The 22,982-nt window shown below is 39.0% G+C and overlaps 1 protein-coding gene across 1 annotated transcript in view; it reads left to right on the top strand.

Moving 5' to 3' along the window:
- The window catches only part of KDM4C (lysine demethylase 4C), a 480,711-nt gene extending 460,522 nt beyond the window's left edge, over positions 1-20,189 (top strand). Inside the window, exons 20-22 of the mRNA XM_075317453.1 lie at positions 7,128-7,247; positions 15,688-15,780; positions 16,666-20,189. Of these exons, the coding sequence (XP_075173568.1) occupies positions 7,128-7,247; positions 15,688-15,780; positions 16,666-16,842 (390 nt within the window). The 3' untranslated portion in view covers positions 16,843-20,189. The remainder of the gene's footprint in view (positions 1-7,127; positions 7,248-15,687; positions 15,781-16,665) is intronic.
- The last annotated feature ends 2,793 nt before the right edge of the window (positions 20,190-22,982 follow it).

The raw sequence follows: 22,982 nt of genomic DNA, 5'->3' as shown, positions 1-22,982 counted from the left end.
AGTGAGAAGCAGGGTAAGAAGAAAAAGACCACACTCCTCTCGCTGTGCAAGATAACTTGTTTATTCAAAGGTGCAGGGTAAAAGGCTGGGAACAACCTGTGAGCCGGCTCCTAAACTGCTCGTTTAGGAGCCGGCTCACAGGTTGTTCCCAGCCTTTTACCCTGCACCTTTGAATAAACAAGTTATCCTGCACAGCGGAAGGAGTGCGGTCTTTTTCTTCTTACCCTGCTTCTCATGGATCCCTCCTTGTGACGAGCACCCTGCTTTGGATTAAGGAAATCTGCAGCTGTCCTCCAGAACGTACGCGGTACCGCAGGTAACACGCAGTGGTGCAGGACCATTCTTACTCTTCGTCAATATATAGTGAATTGAAAGTTCTCTTTTTGCTCCTTGGGGAGCAAGGAGGAGACTTGAAGTACCCATGCTTTATGTGTGAATGGGACAGCCGGGATAGGACTAATTACTGGAGCCAAAAAAAAGTTTGCCAATGAGAATATCTTTGCAACCTGGACTCAAGGACACAGTTGTGGAAAGTTTAGTTGATTTCATTAAAGTTCTCTTGTCACCACTACACATTAAGCTAGGGATGACTAGTCTGACAGGCACAACTTTGGCAACTTCTCCTTGCCCTCTCTTCTGGAATGACAGATCTCTCCCTATACATACATACAAGGAAAGACCTATAAGGGCTCATGCGCACGTTGTGTACTTACATGCATTTACGCTGCGTATTGTACTGCAGTGTAAATGCATGCGTCCTGCGTCCCCTGCACAATCTATGAAGATTGTGCATGAGACATGCGCACGTTGCTTTTATAAACGCAGAGATTTGGGTGCTAAGGTGCTAAAATTTTGACCCAAATCCATGCGTTCATAAATGCAGCATGTCAATTATTTATGCGTTCTGGATGCAGCTCCCACTCTGTCTATGGTGGGGGCAGCAGCCATAGCGAATGAAATCGGCTTTTTTTTTTTTTTAACAAAAATACTGCATTCATTTGAAGTGCACATGTGCTGTCAAATCGCTGCAGAATATTCAGCAGTTACGTGCGCATGAGCCCTTACTCCATGTCAGCAGACGGGGAGAAGCTGCCAGGGATCCCCCTGTCAATCCAGTCTCCCGAGCGGCTTGGTCCCTGGTGGCTTTTTAACTGGGTTTTTTTTCTGAAGTGTCACAATATTTCAGAGTTAAACATGTATATGGTTGAAATCATGCATTTGGGAGTGTGATGTATGCACTCGGCACCATTTATCAGCTGACAGGTTCCCTTTGAGGCCATTTCACGACCTGGTCATTAATGGGTAAAGAAGTCGATTGTGGAACCCAATGTTAAAAAATTGCAACAATATTTTAGGTGGGGGTGGGGTTTCATGCAGTACTGCAATGCAGTATTCCATTGAAGCAGTTCTAAAATCATTGTAGTGCATTTATTTTTAGTTGAGACTGTTTACTTTTAATGGGCAGTTTTGGAAAATAGCCACAAAATTCATATTCCCATTCTCTTAAAACATTTGTGTGACGGGATTTCCAGACATTTTAAGGCTTGCATCAATTTATCAAGCAGTGGTTTTTCATTTTCATAAGAAGCATTTTGGAACATAATTGTTTTCATTCATCCAGAAAGCTGTAGTACATGAAGCTAACATTAAACTGAAGAGACAGCTAGCATTAAGTGCATTAGGGAAAATGGAATTCCTGATATTTTAGTTTCATCCCTAGGGACAATCTTTTTACTTTAGAGTGCTTAGGTTGAGTCACCTTTGCATCTCTGACCCAACATTTATATTTATTCTATGAGCTTTGTACAGGAAGAGCTGACTCTATATGACAGTTCTCACACTCTATCACATCCCTAATTTTTGCAGTTATGTCTCTGAATCATTACTGATTTTCACAGTCTTAAGACATGTCACAGATAGGCCCCACAGTTACGCTGAACTGATTTATTTAGAAAATGTCTTCGCATACTGTAATAGTTACCAGTAATAAACTTTGAACCCACTTTAACTAAAAGGAAGCAAAAGGTTATTATTCTCAGTACAGTTCCATAACTCTGTGTGGAAGCAGTGGGTAAAGCCGGCATATGTTTCATATCACATTTAATTCTTGTAGGAAACAGGAAATAGTCTAATTTTTCTTTGGGGAGGTGGTGGTGAAGGGGGGGGGTTTGGAAGGTGTGGGGGGTAGTTAAAATCTTAGCCAAACAGGAAAAAGTTGCCTTTCTTCAGTGGCCATTATTTTGTCGCTAACTTATCTCTCTGTCGATTATTCCTATCAACATTGAATGTGGAAGAAACATTAGCAAAGAGTTTTGTAATTTCACAGAAAGGACAGCAGATGTCTACAGAGAGTCAAGAGAAAACACAACCATTTGTTATGCAAATAGAGGATACAACATGTATAGTAAACAACCATACATTTAGCAAGAATTTTTTGGGGGTCATAAAGTAAATAGTGAGATGAATTACACAGGTCTGCAAGGGTAAAATTGTTTGAGAAGTAAGATTTTTATATACTTTCGAGCTCTGAACCTATTAAAAAATTTCAAAAAAATGTCGTCACGCACAGCTTTTACAAAATACTCCATAGGCTCAACGAGCCACAGCTTTCACAGGTCAAATTAAATTATGTTCTTAAACATTCTACAGAACTTTTAGGCTCTAGACTAAAGGAAAAGCATCTGCCATCTCCTGGAACCTATATTTCATGGTACAGAAGCAGAGAAAAGGAATGCCTTCTATGCTTTTCTCAAGACAGTGCTCTACTGCATTACAGTGATGTTCCTGGTCTGATGGAAAAATTTAACATTGAGGACAATGTGAGCAAGTAGAGACTTTGATTTATCAAAAAAAAGTCTGAAAGCTGTGCTACTGCACAATGGCAGCAAGTATGTTTCAGTGCCTGTAGGGCATTCTGTGCACTTGAGAATAAAGTCTAAATGTTCATAGCTTTACCTCAAGAAACCTAACTATGAGGATTAAGGATTGTAATTATCTAGGGATCTGCAAGTTCCTTGTTGCTCTTTGAGTAACAAGGAGGATGTCACACATGTAGGTGTGGACCCACTGCGCCATGGACTGGGCTTACCATATAGGGGCATGACTAAGTGCCTACCGGGAATTCACCAGAGTCTCTGATGGTGAGGTTGAACTTGGCTGCCTATAGACACCAGGTGCTACTCCAGGTTAGTTTCCGGAGCCGGAAGCTACAGCGGAGTACACCAGGGAGAGCTGCACTGAACTGGGGTGAGTGTGTAGGCATTCCTGCCGGGTGGAGGAAGTAGGACAGTGTAGGGATGACAATGTCTGCATTACAGAGGATGCACAAAATACCCATGCTTTTTGTGTGAATGGGACAGCCAGGATAGGAGCCAAAAAAGTTGGCCAATGAAAACTTCCTTGCAACCTGGACTCGAGAACATAGTTGTGGAAACATTAGTTGGTCCCACTAAAGTTCTCCTGCCACCACTCCACATTAGGCTTGGACTGAAGAAGCAGTTTGTAAAAGCTCTAACAAAAGAAAGAGAAACTTTTAAGTACCCATGAACCAAATGTTCAGGAACTGTCTGAAGCAAAAGTGAAGGAAGGCATTTTTGGGTCCATATATTTGGAAAATCATGAAGGATGACTTTTTTTCAAAATAAAAATTAAAACCGTTGAAAAAAGGGCTTGGGATTCTTTTAAAGTTGTGAAGAAATTTTTAGTTAAGAACAAAGATCTAAAATTTCAGTCCATCATGGAGAACATGCTGAAGCGTTTCAAAGGTTGTCTGATAAATCTGAAGTTACATTTTTTTATATTCCCATTTGGGCTACTTTCCTGAAAACATTGGTACTGTTAGCACACAGCAGGGAGAAAGATTTCATCAGGATATGCAAAAAATGGAATGTGACCTTGATGGGGGGACTGACTACTGCTGAACGCCTCACAGAGAAGATCCGCAGGCCTTGTATAAGAGAAAAGTTATCATGAGAAGCTTTGAAGAGAAAAGAAGTCACAAGAATTAATTTTCAAAAATGTTTCAGAACAAATGTTCAATACATTTTTATATATAATGTTGTGTACATTTTTGTCTACAATAAAAATTGCGCTTGTACTTAATTCCATGCATGTTTTTGGCAAAATCTATACTTAGTTAAAAATAAGTTTGTTTGTTTTTTTTTTTTTGTTTTTTTTTTTTTAAATCTGGGCATAAGAAAACATAAGAATCAGTCATTAGATTGGAAACTTTTTCAGAAACCCAAATCTATCATAACTGTCATTAATTGTTGTGCAGGGCCTGGCGTCATAATATCATCACGGTGAAGCATGTGACATGAATCGATATATTTTGATAGTTATGTTCATTCATGTAAAGGCCCCGTTACACGCTACGATTTATCTGACGATATGTCGTCGGGGTCACTGTTTTCGTGACGCACTTCCATCGTTGTTAGCGACGTCGTTGCGTGTGACGCCTACGAGCGACTCCAAACGATCGTATAACTAGCGAAAATCTTTGATCGTTGACACGTCGTTCATTTTCAAAATATTGTTTGTCGTTGCGAATGCGGCAGACATATTGCTACGTTTGACACCCTGCCAACGACTAACAACATTGTTAGTGCGTCTGTCATTAGCAACGCGGGCGTGTCATTACGAGCAATGCTCCACGCCTCCTCCGCTCTGATTGGTGTCACGCCAGGTTGTATGCTATGGACAATTATACGCCTTTGTCGTTGCCGGAATCGTTGGGAGGGATGCTGTGTGACGGTGTACACATGACCGCCTTGGTCAAACAATATATCGCTGAACGATGTAGCATCGTTTATCAGATGGGTACGTGTGACCGCTACAAAACAAGCTATGAGCGATCTCCACAAATCGTAGCAACGATCAGGGCATGTCACATCGATAACAAGTTTGCTAGCGATATCGTTGCATGTAAAGCGGCCTTAAGTCTTCTAGATTGTTCACTATAGTATGAGGGAAAGATAGATAATTCATATTCTGAAGGATACATAGCTTGTTTTAAGGCTACACTGCCACGATAATGAAGACACTGCGTTCTAGACATTGTGTCAATCCTCTCGCGGAGATGCTAGTGTTCTCCATGTGAGAAGACAGCGCGTGTGTCCACGATCAGGATTCTGGGCTCTGTGGATTTTCGATGTGTTCTCCCACTGAGAACACTCATGTCTCCGCAAGCATAAATTGACCTGCTGCTGCTCAGGAAGCCGCGCCGCAGGTCAGTTTACACTACGTCTAAAAGAAGCACAGTGGGTATGGGATTTCTATAAATCCCATCCACTGTACTTCTACTGTACTAAAATACGCTGCTTCCAAAACGCTGCTAGCACTGATAGTGGGGAATGTACCTGTAGGATATATAGTATAGTGTAGGTCAATTTACACTGTTTTACACTGCATATATTTTAGAATTGCAAAGTCATTGTAATTAGAGTACTACAAAAGAAAGTATACAGTGGACAAAGAGGTAATACAGTTAAGGCAAACTTGAACAACCATGCACATCTAATGTCAAACTCATTATGCACTACTTATTGCTTGTTGGAATGTTTCTAGACTCCGGCTGGCCTTTAAAAAAAATGTTATGATTTCCCTGCAAATTTTTTAAATCCTATTAATTTTCATGACCGAAGACGTACTGGAACGTCCTATATCATGAAGGGGTGATCACTGCCGGCTGCTGCGGCGATACCTGCACATGTCTGCTGATTTGAATAGCAGACATGTTCTGCTATCAGGCACGGATGGATTCTCGATCCACCCACACCTGTTAACCCCTTCGATCGCGCTGTCAAAATGTTACACGATCACAGGGAGCCGATGGTTGTCATGGTAGCGACGAGTGATGTGGTGGTTCCTTTCGCTATCATAACGTTGTTCCTGTTACAGACTTCTGTAACACTAGAAGACTAGTAAAATGGAAAAAAAAGTTTTAAAAATTAAAAAAATAAAACAAACCTAAAATTTCAAATCACCCGCCATTTGCCCCATTGAAAATTAAAGGGTTAAAGAATTAAACAATATACACATTTGGTATCGCCGCTTTCAGAAATTCCCGATTTTATCAAAATGTATAATCAATTACCCTTATCGGTAAACTGTGTAGCGGCAAATAAAATTCCAACAGCAGAATTACATTTTTTTAGTTGTAGCATCTACGCAATTCTTTCGACGATTCAGCAGTTTCCGTTGATGTTTACAGAACAGTGGCTTCAATCTCGCTCTGCTCTGTTGATGAAGCATGCTGCCTAACTACAGGGACTCTGCTGTTAATGAACATGAATTCAGCAGTCACACCCATAAACAGAGCTGCCCGGAGGTGAAAAAGCTGCTCTGTTCATGTGGAGCAGTTGAATAGCTGACAGAAGTAGTTTGTGATTACTGTGCTGCAACACTGGGTAGAACAGGCAAGTAGTTAGCAACTACCTACCTGTTTTTACACCTTTTAGTAAAAAAAAAATAGTCCTGGATAAACCCATTTAAGGGGATTGTTGAGCAGGTATGTTATTTCATATTCATTCATTTAATTTCATATTCCCTTTCATCTCCTCCAGCACTGTGATGGACACACTGGCAATTACCATGTTCCACCATAGATATAATGTACATGTATGGAGACTTGCTTTTGGTGATTCTGATGTTTGTAGCAAAATGTTATTTCACCCATTTGGAGGCAGTCTCTATTTAGCATGTGCAAGATTTCAAGAGGATATCAGTACAGCTGGTCAATGAAGCTACCTAGGGTAGAGCTGGTTTAAAGCCTGAATACACTTGCACTGCCAAATGTAATTAGCCAGTGTATAGTTTGGTACATAAACTGCAGAGTGTTCAGAATGAATTACATAATTCTTGATTGGACTGGCAAAGTAGGCTAATATCTATGAAAATATCACTCAATAAGAAATCCATAAGGAGCATACACAATTGGTATAGGATATCAGACGAAATCCACCATCATAATCATGTTGAAAATAAACACAGAAGCTGAAAAGATTTTTTTTTTTTTTTTTTTTTTTTTTTAAATGGTTGCTCCGATTGACATTATTATTTCAGAAAGAATACCTAGTCAAAACACAATGGCACAAATTCATATTTATTTATCTTTTTTCCTTTTACAGAGCAGAGACTGTCTTAAGCTTGGTCCACCTGTACTGGGAGCTGATGTCCAGGTAAAATGGCCTGATGGGTTACTTTATGGAGCTAAATACTTGGGATGTAATGTTGTCTACATGTACAAGGTGAGTGCAATTTCAAATGAATTTTTGTTTTATTCAATATTAAGAATATCTTACAATATGTTAAAAGGGATATCTGAGATGTAGGGCTTTAGGCACGTTGTAAAAAAAAAACAACAGGCAGGTAGTTGCAAATTACCTGCCTGTTGTGCCCGACACCATTATTTGCTGGCACACAGCAGTCAAAGACCACTCCTGCCAATGATTCACCTTCAGTTAGGCAGTGGTGAGGTGGCTGTCAATGAGCATGGCGTAGGTCCACCCTGTCGACAGAGCAGAGCGAAAAAGAAGCCGCGAGTCTGTTTACAGGACATCAGCAGAAGCCACTTAATTGCTGGCAAAGAATGGTGCTGTGCAAAACAGGCAGGTAGTTAACAGCTACATGCCTGGTAGTGCTTAAGCATTTTTTTTATGCAGAGTCCTGGACAGCCCCTTTTAAGTAGCCATTTATTAGGATCGATCATTAGAAAGAAAATCAGAAAACCTGCGTTCCTGCGTCTTTTTGTAAAGTTTTTCTTCTGGACCTGGAGTTTTTGTAATAGTAAGCCGCCTGATAGTGAGATCTGCCATTCCTCAGTTCCCAGCGTTTTACTAATCATCTTTTCATTGCGCAGGTGAGATTGCTGAGCTTTATTCTGGGTTCTAAAAGACCATATTCATACTTGGGAAAATGTGTTATTTTCTGCAGGTGTCTGCACTGAAAATGAACAATTTTAATTTGCTTTGATTGTCATGTTTTTGGTGCATTTTATTTTATGCATTTCGCCTTTTTATCCCCCTCCATTTTTTTTATGGGCAGAGTCCATGCAGTTTAATTTTTTTTTTAATTATTGAATTAATGCAAAAATCTAGAGTGATATTCTCAAGTTCTTAAATTTCTTTCATTAGTATGACATTATCAAGGTTACAACTGAATTTTCTATCTGCTGTTCATGTTCTGCAATGACCGCTTTTATCTTTTATAGTGTACGGTTAGTTCCCATTCATCTTTGTCTCTAGTGCCTGGCCGACTGTGCACAATAGCTATTATCTTGGAGATGAGTTAACTCTTAACATCCCAGTCTGCACTCCAGCCAATTGATTTATATACAGCTTGTGACCTCTTTCCCCCCTCCTCTCCCTTTCAACTTCTGAATAGATGCAGTTATCATTCACCAGTCCTTCAGATTTCAGGGCAGATCTGCCAATCATGGCTCTCAGTTCTCGCTCTCCAGAGCTGTATGCTGGTTGAAATGAACTGTGATCTCTATTAGTAATTCTAGTGATAACAGTGTACACTCCAGACCAACCACTGATGCCTGAATGTGCGATAGTGAAACTTGTGTTGAGCTTTATAGTTCTACTAATACTTTAGATCTACTATTCATCAGAGCTATCACTCAAGGAGGAGAACCTGCCCTGATCGAATCCAGGAAGTAAGGGAGACTAGAAAGCTGATTTGCTGCTCAAGAGACAACTTGAGAATATCTTTTTAAAGCCCAAAATTAATTTTTCACATGCATTTTTTTAAGGCTGCCCATAGAATTCGTATAAGGAAAAAAAAGCAAAGGTTAACAGCATCTTTAACCCCTTCCCTACATAGCAATTTTCTGTTTGTGTATTTTAGGGTTCCTCCCCTTCTTCCAAAAACCTTACTTGTTTTTTTATTTGTGGGAAGAGTTAAACTTTTGAATGGCACCATCTAATTTATCAAGTAATGTTCTAGAAAGTGGGGGAAAAAATCCAACTGCAGTGAAATAGTGGAAAAAAATGCAATTCTGATAGTTTTTTGGCTTTTTTATTTACAGCGTAAATTAGATAGTAAAAATTAACTCTAACTATGATTCTCAAAGTCCAAGCGATTTTGTCGATACTAAACATGCATAGTTTTTGTTGTTTTGGGGTTTTTGTTATGAAAAAAAGTCATGACTTTTTTAGGAAATTTGTGAAAAGAAAAAGAAACACACATTGGTTTGTGTTGCCATTTCCCAAGAGTATGTATTTTTGCATTATTGTTATTTATTTTTTAATGGGGGAAGAGGGGGTGGGGGTGATTTGAACTTTAACATTTTTATTTCCCCTTTTAAAAAAAAAGAAAAAAAAAAACAAAACTTTTTTTAAACATTTTATTGTATTTTCTACTTGTTTTAGAGGACTTGAACCTGCGATCGTCTGATTGCTTGTGCGCAATACCATGATTTTTCTGTAAAAATCACGGTCTCTAATGAACACCTTCCACAGACCCCTGGCTTTCACCTCCAACCCATTTGCCTCCCAGTTGAATCAATTAGAATAGCGCACCCCCTGGGACACTCGTGTACATGCTGCTCTCCTAGATTGATTGCAGCATTTAACAGTTTAACCCTAGAACACCCAACCATAGAAATCAACCATAGAAAACAAGTAACCTAGCAGGCCTGTGAGGCCCCTGGTATGCGTTCTAAGGTTAACAGCTACAGACCAAGCTCCATTCCACGCACCACTTCAGAAAACCAAACTGCATTTAAAGTCTGCTGAGGAACTGCAGAAAATCTGCTCACAACAAACTCTGCATTTGTTACATGTGGCTTTCATTTCTGATTTTGGTGTAAAATAGCTGTAGGTTTCACTTTTTTCAGTGCAATCGGTGAAAATTGGTGAAAATCCATAGCATCTCTGCAACAGATAGGGCCTGCCGTGGCGTTGACAGTCCACAGCCTGCTTAGAATCTGCTGCAGAGTTTTACGCTCTGAGTGAATCGCCTTATTAAACTGGAATGTGTAATGGTTGCACTGGAAACTTTTGAAAACTATTCTCTATGCACAGAATATAGTTTTTACATATTTTACTATTTTCTCCACATTGTTGGATTATTTTACTTATTCTCTGCAAAAAAAAAAGGTTTCTGTTAGATTAAATTTCAATTTAGAAAGAAGGAAGCATCTTGCATTTTAGAAATGAGCATTTTAGAGCGGAGTGTTGTAGACATTGGTTTAGTTTAACGGTATCTCAAGGCATGTCACTCAGGTTGTCTTCACCCTTTACTCGTAGACAGTCTGTAAAGAGCTGAAAGCTATTCAATTAATTTTCGCTAGCAGTTAAATCAGGAGCAAACATGAGAAAGAAATTAAATAAAGAATGAATAAAGTTGATGGATGGGTAGGCAAAAGTTTTAGCTGTAACTGCATTAATATGTGGCACTTTAAATACTGATAATACATTGCAGGTTATCTGTAAAACAGACTGTATGGTTAATGGAAATTCCTCAGGCAGAAAACACAGACATTTAAAGTCCCATTTTAGTTCCAGCTACTTATATGCTGAGTTAAACTTAGAAGGCCCCCGCAGAGTTGGCTTCTGACTGCAGACCTCATGCTTTCTTCTATTCTGTGACTAAATACTTCATTATTATTTCAAGACATTAAGATGGTTTTATAAAAATATGCCCAGTGTTGCAAGATTTGGAGATTCTATTGGTCTGTTATTGCTATTAATTATTCATATCTTTATTGTTAGAAATAAAGATTTTTTTTTCCATTAGTGATGCAATTTTGCCGGGATGATAGATTTAATGGAAACACTCATGACTGTAAAGAACAAAATAGTAGAAATCCTTGTACTGTTCACTATGTAGTCTGGTTTGCCACGGATCCGCAGAAAGACTTCACTGCTTCACATGAGTGGCATACGTTGTTTTTTTTTTTTTGTGTGTGCCAAATTTGAACTGGAACGTATACAATTTTCTAAACAGAACAGAATAATGTTATTCTCACCACCCATCCTCCTTTAACATATCCCTATAATGATATTTATCCATTATAAGCCTCTGTTTCCCTGATGAAGCTAGATTATTGTTGAAACGTGGCTGTGAGGAGGAGGAGAATTGAGAAATTGTGATCTCAGCCAGCGATATTGTAAAATTGACACGGTAGTCAACTAGTTGTATTTTAATAATTCAGTTAGTGTTCATTCTAAATAATTACTAATAAAATTGACAGTTGTATATTCACCTTGTAATTGTACATCTCTGGCCTGGCGTTTTCCTTTTCTCACAATGTGGATTTTAAACTCTCATAATATTTGAAGAGGAAGGCGTAATTTATATGATTTTTTGATGTGGATGTGATGGGATTGTGTGACTTTATTTTTTCTATACTCCCATAGGCCTGAATGGAGACGGTCACACACATCTATGCCAATTCACCATTCTCTATCCAGATGCCCAAACAAAACCATAACATTTTCTATGAGCTCCATTAAAACATTGTCCTGTACTTCTATGCAATTTAAAAGCTCAAATTGCATAAGCAAGCTTAGTGCAAAAACTCAATAAGCATGGTATGTCAGAGAATAGATGAATCGTCTATGGTTGACTGGAAAGATTTATATTTATATATATTATATATCTATATATCTATATCTATATATAGATAGATAGATATGTCCAAAGACCTACAGATAGGGACTCTAGATTGTGAGCCCCAATGGGGACAGTGTTGCCAATGTATGTAAAGTGCTGTGGAATTAATAGCGCTATATAAATGAATAAAATTATTATTATATTTATTTATATATATATATATATATATATATATATATATATATATATATATATATATATATATTATAACGATGTGGGCCCCGAGTGTATGGGGGCCACACATCAGGTATCGGGATTAACGCACACCGGAACAATTTGTCTCTTTAACAGACCGTATGGTTTATTAACAGCTCAAATAAACCATACTAGGTCACATAACAGAAAGATGCCATAATATGGCTTTATCCTCATAGTCCAATCCGGGTTACCTTCCTCTGAAGGCGGCTAGTGTCCTTACCAAGTTCCCCTGACTCCAGCCAGGCTTTGCACATGGACCTAAAAGCCCCTTCCTTCAGGAGAAGGTCTCCTGAGCAGAGCAAAACACCCTGCTTCTGCTCTCCCCGTCTCCAGCACACACACTGGAAGTCTAGAGCCAGTCTTTCTAGACTGCCCCAGACACACTCTACCCAGGTTCATAGACAGGATTGCTTTAACCCCTGGAGCCACACCCACAGGTGGTAAGGAGTGTGTAATCAGCATCACACACCCTTCCATGGCTCTGCATGTAATGGAATCCTGTGGAACCACAGGTCCCAGCCAACTTCACATTGTAGAGCACCCAAGCTTCTGCAAAACATACCGGCCCTTTGTAATACAGCCGGTTGATACCTCACAATATATAATATGTATACATATATATTCTAATGTAAAACAGTTTGTGTTATTTAAGTTATTGTTTTGTTGCATTTATTTCATGTCACTTCGCCCTGTGTGTATGTGATGCATGTCATGTACAGTATATTCCAGCCTATGAAATAGTAAAAATGAGACAGTGTGTTTAACTAAATCAGTCTGATTGAACATTGCTGGGTCTTGGCCCCCACCAATGTGATACTGATTACCTATTCTAAGATAGGCAATTAATGTTAGTTATCAAAATCCTCTTTATCCCCTTCACCCCTGGCCAATTTTGCAATTTTCAGGGTTTGGTTTTTTTTGCTCTCCATCTTCCGAGATCCGTAACTTTTTTTTTTTTCTCTTTCTGTCAATCTTGCCATATGAGGGTTTGTTATTTTTGTGGGACGAGTTGTACTTTAAATGAAACCATACGTTTTACCATATAGTGTACTGAAAAACGACAAAAAAAAGTGTGGAACAATTGCAAAAAAAGTGCGATTACACGATTGTTTTTGGGATATTTTATTCACCATGTTCACTATATGGTAAAACTGATGTGTCCGTGTGATGCATCAGGTCGGTATGAGTTCATACACCAAACATATATAGGATTACTTTTATGTAAGGGGTTAAAAAAAATCAGAAGTTTGTCCAAAAAAAGTGGCACACTTTTTGCGCCATTTTCCACGACCCATAGCGTTCTCATTTTTCAGGATCAGGCTCAGTGATGGCCTATTTTTTGCGACTCAAGCTGACATTTTTAATTTTTGCACAATTGCTATGTTTTAATCGCCTGTTATTGCATTTTGCGCAACATTTTTGGCGTCCAAAAAACGTATTTTTGGCATTTGGAGTTTTTTTTTTACCGCTATGCCATTTGCGGATTAGATTATTTGATTTTATATTTTGATAGATCGGGCATTTCTGAACGTGGCAATACCAAATGTTTTGTATATTTTTGATTTTTTTAACACTTTAATTTTCAATGGGGCGAAAGGGGAGTGATTTGAACTTTTAGGTTTTTAATTTTTTAAAACTTTTTTTTTTTTTTTTTTTTACTATAAGGATCTGCAGTCGGATTGCTTATTCATTTCTGTTGATCACAGCTACACAGATGTGATCACCAGAAATACTCACCTCTTCTTATAGGCAGCACTCGGCCGGGTGAAAGAGGAAGTGAGACATGTGAGCGATAGGAGTTATCACATGACCCTGTACTACTATGACAACCATATCACGGCGCTGCCAATGGAGCCAGGTCAGTGAATCTTTACCACGACGGGCATTTAAATCGCACTGTCACATTTTGACAGTGCGATTTAAGGTGTTAACAGGCGTGGGTGGATCACGGATCCACCTGTGTCTGCGAGGCACACATGTCTGCTGTACAAATCATGTGACGTGATCACAAGGTAGCACAGAGTCATGTGATGACTCCTGTAGCTCACATGACTCACTTCCTGCCTCACACAGCCAAGAGCTGGTTAGACAGCTTAGGAGCATATCTGCTGTTCACAGCTGTGTAGCTGTGATCAGCAGATATGGCAGAGGGATCAGACAGCTGATCCATATACTCCCCTAGGGGACCTAGTAAAAAAAAAACCTAAAAGTTTTGCCCCATTGAAAATTAAAGGGTTAAAAAAAAAAAAAAAATATATATATATATATATATATATATATATATATATATATATATATATATATATATATATATATATATATATATATATATATATATAATATATATATATATATACATATACACATACACACACACATTTGTATAAAATCAATTAATCTGATCAATAAACGGCGTAGCGGCAAAAAAGATCCTAACGCCAAAATTACGTTTTTTGGTCGCCACAAATTTTGCGCTAAATGCAATAACAGGCGATCAAAACGTAGCATCTGTGCAAAAATGGTACTGTTAAAAATGTCAGCTCAAGACGCAAAAAATAAGCAGTCACTGAGCCATAGATCCCGAAAAGTGAGAACGCTACAGATCACGGAATATGGCGTAAAACGTACGCCACTTTTTTTGGACAAACTTCAGATTTTTTGTAACCCCTTAGATAAAAGTAAACCTGTACATGTTTGGTGTCTACGAACTCGCACCGACCTCAGGCATCACACTGACACATCAGGTGTACCATATAAGTGAACACAGTGAATACAATTTCAAAATATCTCAAACAATAGTGCTATTACACTTTTTTTTTGCAATTTTTCCACATTTGGATTTTTTTTGCCGTTTTCCAGTACACTGTATGGTAAAAATTTTTATTTAAAAGAAGTATAGCTCGTTCTGCAAAAAATGAGCCCTCACATGACCATATTGACTGAAAAATGAAAAAGTTAAGTCTCTCGGAAGAAGAATGTCAAAAAAACAAACAAACGTAAAGTGCAAAATCGGCCAGTCGTAAAGGGGTTAAAGAGAACCTGTCATCAAGATTTTATACCCCACTAATAAGGTGCATTTCATATTTCATATCCATAATAAAATTAAAAATACCTTTCAATTTTCTAAGTATAAAAATAGTCAGTTGAGTTGCTAAGCTTTTGCTGTAGCCATTTTCTGAACTATGCAGCATATAATCATTTCTACAACCACAGCATCCTCTGACAGATCAATGATGACCAAACAGTAGACCCACCCCAGAGAGCACAAAGCCTGAATCTGAATTTGATGTGCGGTCTTCTGCTGGTTTCAAAACAAAGTGGGTTAGCGATCATCTGGGGTTCATATTTTTTATGACCAACGCCATTCTTAACTAATGAAATGCTTATTCAGACATTTCATTTGGAACTGTAAGTTGGAGGCGAGGAGCAGCATGACCATAAATGAAGAAGGCTTGTGGAACAAGTGCAATAAGTAACTATGGCTGCTATCACAACTATGGGAAATCTAAGAAAAAAAAGTATGCACCACTTTGCTGAAGCATTCACTGCATAGTAAATGAACCTGTCTCTGGTTTCCAATAAAAATATATGCTAAAAATGTTTTGGCACTATGCCCCCTAGATAATCTAGATTTTCAGCTAGCTTGATCATTCATAATGGTGTGAAATTCTGTAAAAAAAAAAAAAAAACACAAAAAAATTCAGAAGCCACCCTGTCTTCATATGATTTGTATTTTACTTAGATATTGTCAATAATAATTATTGCATTCTTTCTGGAATCCTGTGAATTTATCCCTTTCTGATCACATTTTTACACTGTTTTTGATATAAGGATTGCTTCTCAGTTTCCATTTTTTTTTCCCGATAGGTTGAATTCGAAGATGGGTCTCAAATTGTCACAAAGAGAGAAGATATTTACACAATGGATGAAGAACTTCCTAAGAAGATCAAATCTCGTTATGTAAGGTTTCTTATAGTTTGATTCTATTTTAGCTTTTCTTTAAATGTATGAAGTTTAATGGGAACCTGCCATGCAAAACAATGCTATTAACCTGCAGACATGGGGTTATTCTGCAGGTTAATAGCCTTCTGATGCCTCACTGAGAAGCCCTGCTACCTGGACTAAATAAACTTTATCGCTACCGGCAGCCCTAGGCTTTCAGTCTTAGAGGTGCAGCTTCAGTCACTGTTCTGTATATAGTGAGTGGTGGAGGTAACTACACCCACTGCATTGACTGACAGCCAACACTTGCATCTCTACAGAGCTGGCTGCCAGTCAGTACTGGGGTTGTGATTACAGCCAAAGCTCACTATGCATAGAGTAGTGTCTAAAGCTGTGGCTATATGACTGAAATATACTATTAACCTGTATATTAACCCCATATCTGCAGTTTAATAGCATATTTGTTATTATGACAGGTTCCCTTTAAATGGTCATGGCAGAAATGAAATAAGATAGGCTAATGGTGTAAAAATGTACAAAATACCCTAGAAGCACATGCAACTGATGACAAAGCATTCAATAGAAAGCTCCTCTTCTTTAAAATTTCTCATCCAAAGTTAACACGTGATGATCTTCAATATTGGGAAAGTATCTCGCTACCTCTAATAATGCAGAACATACCTACTAGAAGACATTTACATTTCTGACCTGTTTTGTTTTTTTTTTCTGTTGGTAACTAACTATGCACCCAGGAAAAAATGTGGACAGTCGTTATTCAGGTTATGTTGTTCTATTTATGGTACTTAGGGATATATTGTTGGGAAGATGACTGGTTTATCATATGGGTTTTTTTATATACTGTATATTCAGTGTATGTATAATTTTTTTTTGTTATTCTTTTAGTCCAAAGCATCGGACATGAAATTTGAAGATGCGTTTTATGGTGAAGAAGTCATTAAAGGTGACCGAAAAAGACAGAGAGTGCTAAATGTGAAGTTCAAGAATGAATATGTAGATGATCCTGGATATCGCTCATTTCTCAAGAGTTCATTCCAAAAGAAGAACCGCAAGGGACAGTAGTTGACCGACCTACAACATACAGCTCAAGAGACCCAAGTGTGAAAATGAATTGTTACTGTATTTGCACTACACTCATAAAGAAACAAGTTGGATTAAGAGGGCATTCAGGTTCAATTCCATTCTCACAATTCCTGTTCATACTTAACATCTGCAGAACTGCAGTGGGAACTTGAAAATCATTGACATTATGCCATTTATTCTATAAAGGCTCACAGTTTAACACTTCTTAATCCAATGTCCGATATATTAAGGGAAAATCTTCACAGATTTCTTTAAAGCCAGCAAAACCCCATACTCTTATAACGGAATCATGCCTTTACCATATTTAATCTTTTCAGTGTTTTTCTTTTCTTTTATTTTGTGACATCTACAGGAAGTTAATATTGGTAGCACCATGTATAGAGATGAGCGGACCTGTGGACGTTTGGTGCGGCGGGTTTAGCCGGACTTTAAATAAAGTTTGGTTTGGGACTGATCTTGACCTGAACCCCAATAGAAGTCACTAATTGGGCAGTTCAGGTCTTTGCCCACATGCAGCCAGCCATAAACCGAATGCTTTCGGGGGAGGGCAGGGTTTTTCCATTTTTTATTTTTTTTTTTGGGTGGGGGGGGGCACATTACATCCAATTACGCTGTTGTTACCCCCAGTGTGAGCCAATCAAACACTGCAAGCGGCTCGCACTGGGCTGAGTACTGAGTGTACCTAAGCACAGCGATTCTCGCGCTACTAGTTTGCATATGTAAAGCACTCGAACTCTGGGTGTTTACTTTTTTTTGTGTAAAGTCTGTGTTTGGTACGAACAGCGAACCTCGGGTTTGGTCATCATGTACCCATCTGGAAAGGTCACGTGTACAGACATTGTACCGTGTTCCCTGTGCTATAGTAATAATCATTTGTTGACGCATGCATTCATTTTTTTAGTAGTTATGCTTGTGGCCCATATTACAACCCTTTCTGTGTTTGAAGAATCACTCAGGGCTGCATGTTGTCTGGATATTAAAATTGATGGTCTACAACAAAACTTTGGGATGTCTTACCAGCAATTATTATTAAAAAAAACAACTTCATAATGGTCATCATAATAGAAGGTCAAATTTTAATTTAATTTACATATTCCATATGTATGGTTGTGACACATGGTTAAAAGGCCTCTGTGCAGTGATATTTTTTTTTCGTGAATGTGGAGACACATCCCCAGGTTTCAGTGAGGCGGTTCACCTACAGTGCTCTTTTCCAATATGCACTCCACATATTTTCAGTTGGTTTTGTGAAGCAATAAGAAGTGGTTTCTCTGACAAACAGAGAAATTCTTGTCTCTGAAAAATGATTATCACTGTTTTACTTCTGGTTTTACAGAGATTTGTCGAGGAACTGATTTATTTGTATATATCCAATTTCAGAAAGCGAATGGAGAAAATTGTTAAGGGGTCTTATTATTAAAATGTTTTTCATAGTTGTTTATTTCGTAATAGTTTTTCTGTTGGGGATGGTATTGACTGCACCATTATGTCATCTTCCATTTAGCCACTTACGACAAGTCTTCACATAGATTGGCTTTTTTTATCATAATGTCTTCCTTAGGAATGGTCACTGGTTCTTTGGCAAATTAGACTAAATGATGTTCATACTAATTTGTATGATTTCCATTGTGTTTGTGAGGCATTTGGTAACATAAACTGGCATATTGGTAACTAGGAAATTCGCCAGGGGATCAAAAAATTTTAAAACATTTTTAAAGATGTTATGTAGTAGAAAAGTGGTTGAGACATCGACAGTTCACTGGAATCTCAAGGGTAATGAATAAAAATGATTATTTATAACTAGTCCAAACAATCTTAGCCAGTTCACTGGGTATGAGCTTGTTGCATAAGTATATGTTCACACGTTATTCAAAAACTTTCAACTCTTGGCAGTAAAAACACTGCTGTATATTTTTATGTTTTGGTTTTTTTTTTTTTACAGGCTGATTATTTGAGTGATTTCTCTACAGTACACATTAATAGTTATTTTTATTCACCAAAACCGCAACAAAAAAAGGCCACTTGTGAACATAGCCTCATGATGAATCCACCTATGTTTTTGCCGGTGGCAGCACTACGAAGTTAAAAAATGTTTGTTGTCAACTTACAAAAAAAATGGTTCTGTAAGAAACAAAATTTTCACCAGCTCTGAAGAAACCTGAAGTAACATGTGAATGCTTACACTGAAAGTGAATATCAGTAGTTTATTACTTTTGTAAAAATTGGTTTCAAATCAAATATAGGCATAACACTTGAAAAGTGAGGGTGTACTGACTTTTTCCCCAATTATCCTTTACCACTGGTTATTATCTTATAGTAATGCTTTAATTACTTTTTTTTACTGCCCAGTATAAGGTATTCCTTTCTTTTTTGTTACCCATACACTATGTCTTGTAAAAATATATATATATATTTTTTTTTATTTATTATTAAACAGTCCGTGCTAATACAGTGGCTTTTTTTTCTTTTCAATGTGATTCGAATAATTGTTCCAAATCATATTAAAAATGAGAAAAAAATTTACCCAGTCATTCTAATAAGTATAGGTAATATTTAGTTTTTTAGGTAGGGTTACAGTAATATTCAGATCTTCATTTTAGTTGATAGTTTTTGACTTTCCAAACACAATAATACACTTTTAATACAAGTGTAGCCAGAATTGTTATGCCAAGTGCCATCAAAATATTTGCATGACTTGTACAACTGTATGCAAATGTGCCATAAAAAAAATCTGCTTTCTAAAAACGCAAGAACTTCATGTGAAAATGGTATTGCTGAAAATAGTAAAATGCTCTAAGAGCACCGTACAAGCACAACAATTTAAGATTTTTCTTCCTCCCCCTCTCATTAACATTTTTTTTTACATTTATGTAGCATTTCTGTAATTATATAAAGTACGTTTTCTTAACTTCCAGCCCATAAGTAGGTGTCTGCACAAGAACATTTTTTGTCCAGAAAATGTTTTTGTATTTAATTATAAAATGTGTATAGAACAATCTCCCCCAATTTCTTATATTGTTGGAAAAGAGTTTATGTAATAATATATTGATGCTTTTCTTTATTCTTTGTTTTTCTGTAATTTAAATACTATTTATGGTTATAAAATGAATTGAAAGTTTTTTCTTTTGTTATGTTTGAGTGTTTAGGTTAGTTTATAATATGCACCATTAAAAGAATAAAACTGAAAAGTTAGTAGTTATTAGTAGTTTTGTTAGGAATACAAATGGTTAAGAATGTGTCTTGAATATATTTCAATGCATTGAACTGACATTCTCAGTTTAAGGACACAGAGTTCTTACTGGAGTTGTAATCTTTTTTTTCTACAAGAGAATAAATAATTTTACTATTTTGATGTTGTCACTGCATATTTTTTTTCATAATATTCATATGCATTGTCCATGTTAACTTGGCCTTATCATTTATCTAATCTGAACCACTAACTACTACTTGAAAATTTACTACCAAATATGACTACTAGTGATGGGCAAACTTGCAAATATCCAGGATCGACGGGACTAACCAGACTTAAAAATAATTAAAATAAATAAAAATCGGCTCCGGCCCGGAATAGATCCTGGATATCGAGCCAGATGCCGATCCCCAAAAGAGTCTATGGAACCAGAATCCAGCGCTTAAAAATGGTGGTAGAAGGGGGATAGGGGGATTGGAGCAAGTGCAGTCTGCCAACCTGTCTGTGACCCTATCATGGCCTTTAGGAAACCCAGCACAAATAAAAGTATATGGCCACAGGCTGCATCCCTCAGCCATGTGCTTATCTTGGCTATATATCAAAATAAGATGAACCACATGCAGCTTTTTTTATTATTTATTATTATTTAAATACATTTTAAAAAATGACGTGGTTCCCCCCCCCAATTTTGATACCCAGCCACAATAAATCTTGACAGCTGGGGGCTGGTTTTCTCAGCTTGGGGAGACCCATGTGTACCGTCCCACGAGCTCGGCTGCAACCGCCGAGCCGCTTGGATCCATGCTCGTACGGTGGGTGGTGGCTCGAGCTCCTCACGGACCCGGGGGTCACGTCGCTCTGCAAGGGGGTTGGCGCTACACGCAGGGACTTCAGTGGGGGGAAGTTCCACGGCCAGGGCCGCGGTGGTTTGGTAGGGGTGTAAGTTCGTGACGCCACCCACGGGTTGTGGTGAATAGATGGACACCACCGCTGCCGTTAACTAGGCATCCCGGGGACGGTGTTGCGTAGCTTGGTGTTGACCCTTCCGTGGGTAGGGGAGTGATTGCTTCGAGGGAGGTGCTGAGGCGTGGGAGCGGGTGCGGACGTATGCTGGTGCGGTGCGATGCGCGGCCCGAAGGCACTGGTGTACTCACTGTGACAAAATGCACTGGAGTCTCTGGTAAACCAAACTGGATGATGAACGGCGCCCGCAGCCGGCTGCAGCTTCTCCCTGAACGGGTTGGTGGTTTCCGCCTTTCTCATGCATCTTTTATATGAATGTTTGACTCCTATGCCTAAGCAACGGTAGTCCGCTCCCTGGCTTGCTGGTTGTCGGAAGAGCCCTGTTTCCCGCAGACGCTGGCCCTTTGGGTCTCTATGCCTTGGCGGTGGCTTTGCCCTGTATGGTTCGGCTGTTGTCTTCTAACGGGTCTTGTGTGGGATAGATCCTTAAGTCCAGTCCTCAATCAGTTGATTTGATTTCGGCCCTGTCGGTTCGGGGCTTTGTACTGGGTCTGAGTACCCCTCCTGGTGCTCCGGTTTCCAATCGGTTCCCCGGTTCGGTACCGGCGGGCCACCGCCCGACCCCGGTCCCTACGGTTCCACCGGCTGTAATCCCAGCTCCTGCAGGTGGCCACCACCGTCTGCCTCCTTGCCAGAGGTGACTGGGCTCTGACCCAGCCACCTGAGTAGACTATTGGGAGGCCTGGTCACAGGTCTGCCCTTGAACTCAACCTCTCTCCTTCACTATCAAGACTACTCTGCACTAGAACTTGTGTGTCTTTCCCGCCTCCAGGCCTGTGAACTCCTCGGTGGGTGGAGCCAACCGCCTGGCTCCACCCCCCTGGTGTGGACATCAAACCTGGAGGGTGGTGACAAGGGTTTCTTGGTTGGCTGCTGTCACATTTTCAGGGAGAGGGGTGTGTGTGCATGGGACTACCTGGGACGACCCGACTAGTCCAGGGCATTACACATGCTTATTGGGCCTCTCCAGCCTAAAAATATCAGCATGCAGCCACCCAGGATTGCCACATCATCTATTAAATGCGACAATCCCAGAACTTTACCTGGCTCTTCCTGATTGCCCTGGTGTTGTGGCAATCGGGCTAATAAGGGGTTAGTGACAGCTCATAGCTGCCACTAATCCCTAGATTATTAATGGTTGGTGTCTGAGATCCCCCCCCCCATTTTAATTTGTAAGCGAAAAGAAATAAACGCAGACACCGGAAAAATCCATATTGAATTTCAAATAATCACCACTCCCACAATTTAACCACAATATAATCCACAGTTAATATCCACATGTTTGGCAATAAATGTAGCGCAATTATTAGAAAATGGAAGAAACACAAGATGACTGCCAATTTTAATTGGTGTGCAGCTCTATTTAAGGTCTTGCCTCGTGGTTGTGGGGTAAGGATAATTCTGAGAAAGGTCAGGAATCAACCCAGAACTACATGGTAGGACCTGGTCAATGACCTGTAGAGAGATGGGACCACAGTCTCAAAGATTACAGTTAGTAATACACTATACTGTCATGGATTAAAATCCCGCAGGGCACACGTGGTCCCTCTGCTCACACCATCACATATCCAGGCCAGTTTGAAGTTCGCTAATGACCATCTGGATGATACAGAGGAGGCATGGGAGAAGGTCATGTGGTCAGATGAGACCAAAATAGAACTTTTTAGTATCATCTGCACTCACTGTGTTTGGAAAAAGGAGGAGGATGAGTACAACCCCAAGAACACTGTCCCAACTGTGAAACATGGGGGTGTAAACATCATACTTTGGGTTTGCTTTTCTGCAAATGGAACAGAACGACTGCACCGAATTTAAGAGAAGACGGATCGGGTCATGTAAAGCGAGATTTTGGCAAACCTCTTTTCCTTAGTAAGAGCATAAGGATGGGTTGTGGCTGGGTCTTCCA

Source organism: Anomaloglossus baeobatrachus, chromosome 1 (assembly GCF_048569485.1).
Source record: "Anomaloglossus baeobatrachus isolate aAnoBae1 chromosome 1, aAnoBae1.hap1, whole genome shotgun sequence".
Taxonomy (NCBI): domain Eukaryota; kingdom Metazoa; phylum Chordata; class Amphibia; order Anura; family Aromobatidae; genus Anomaloglossus; species Anomaloglossus baeobatrachus.
The sequence above is the reverse complement of the archived record's forward strand: the minus strand, read 5'-3'. Positions and strand labels throughout refer to the sequence as shown.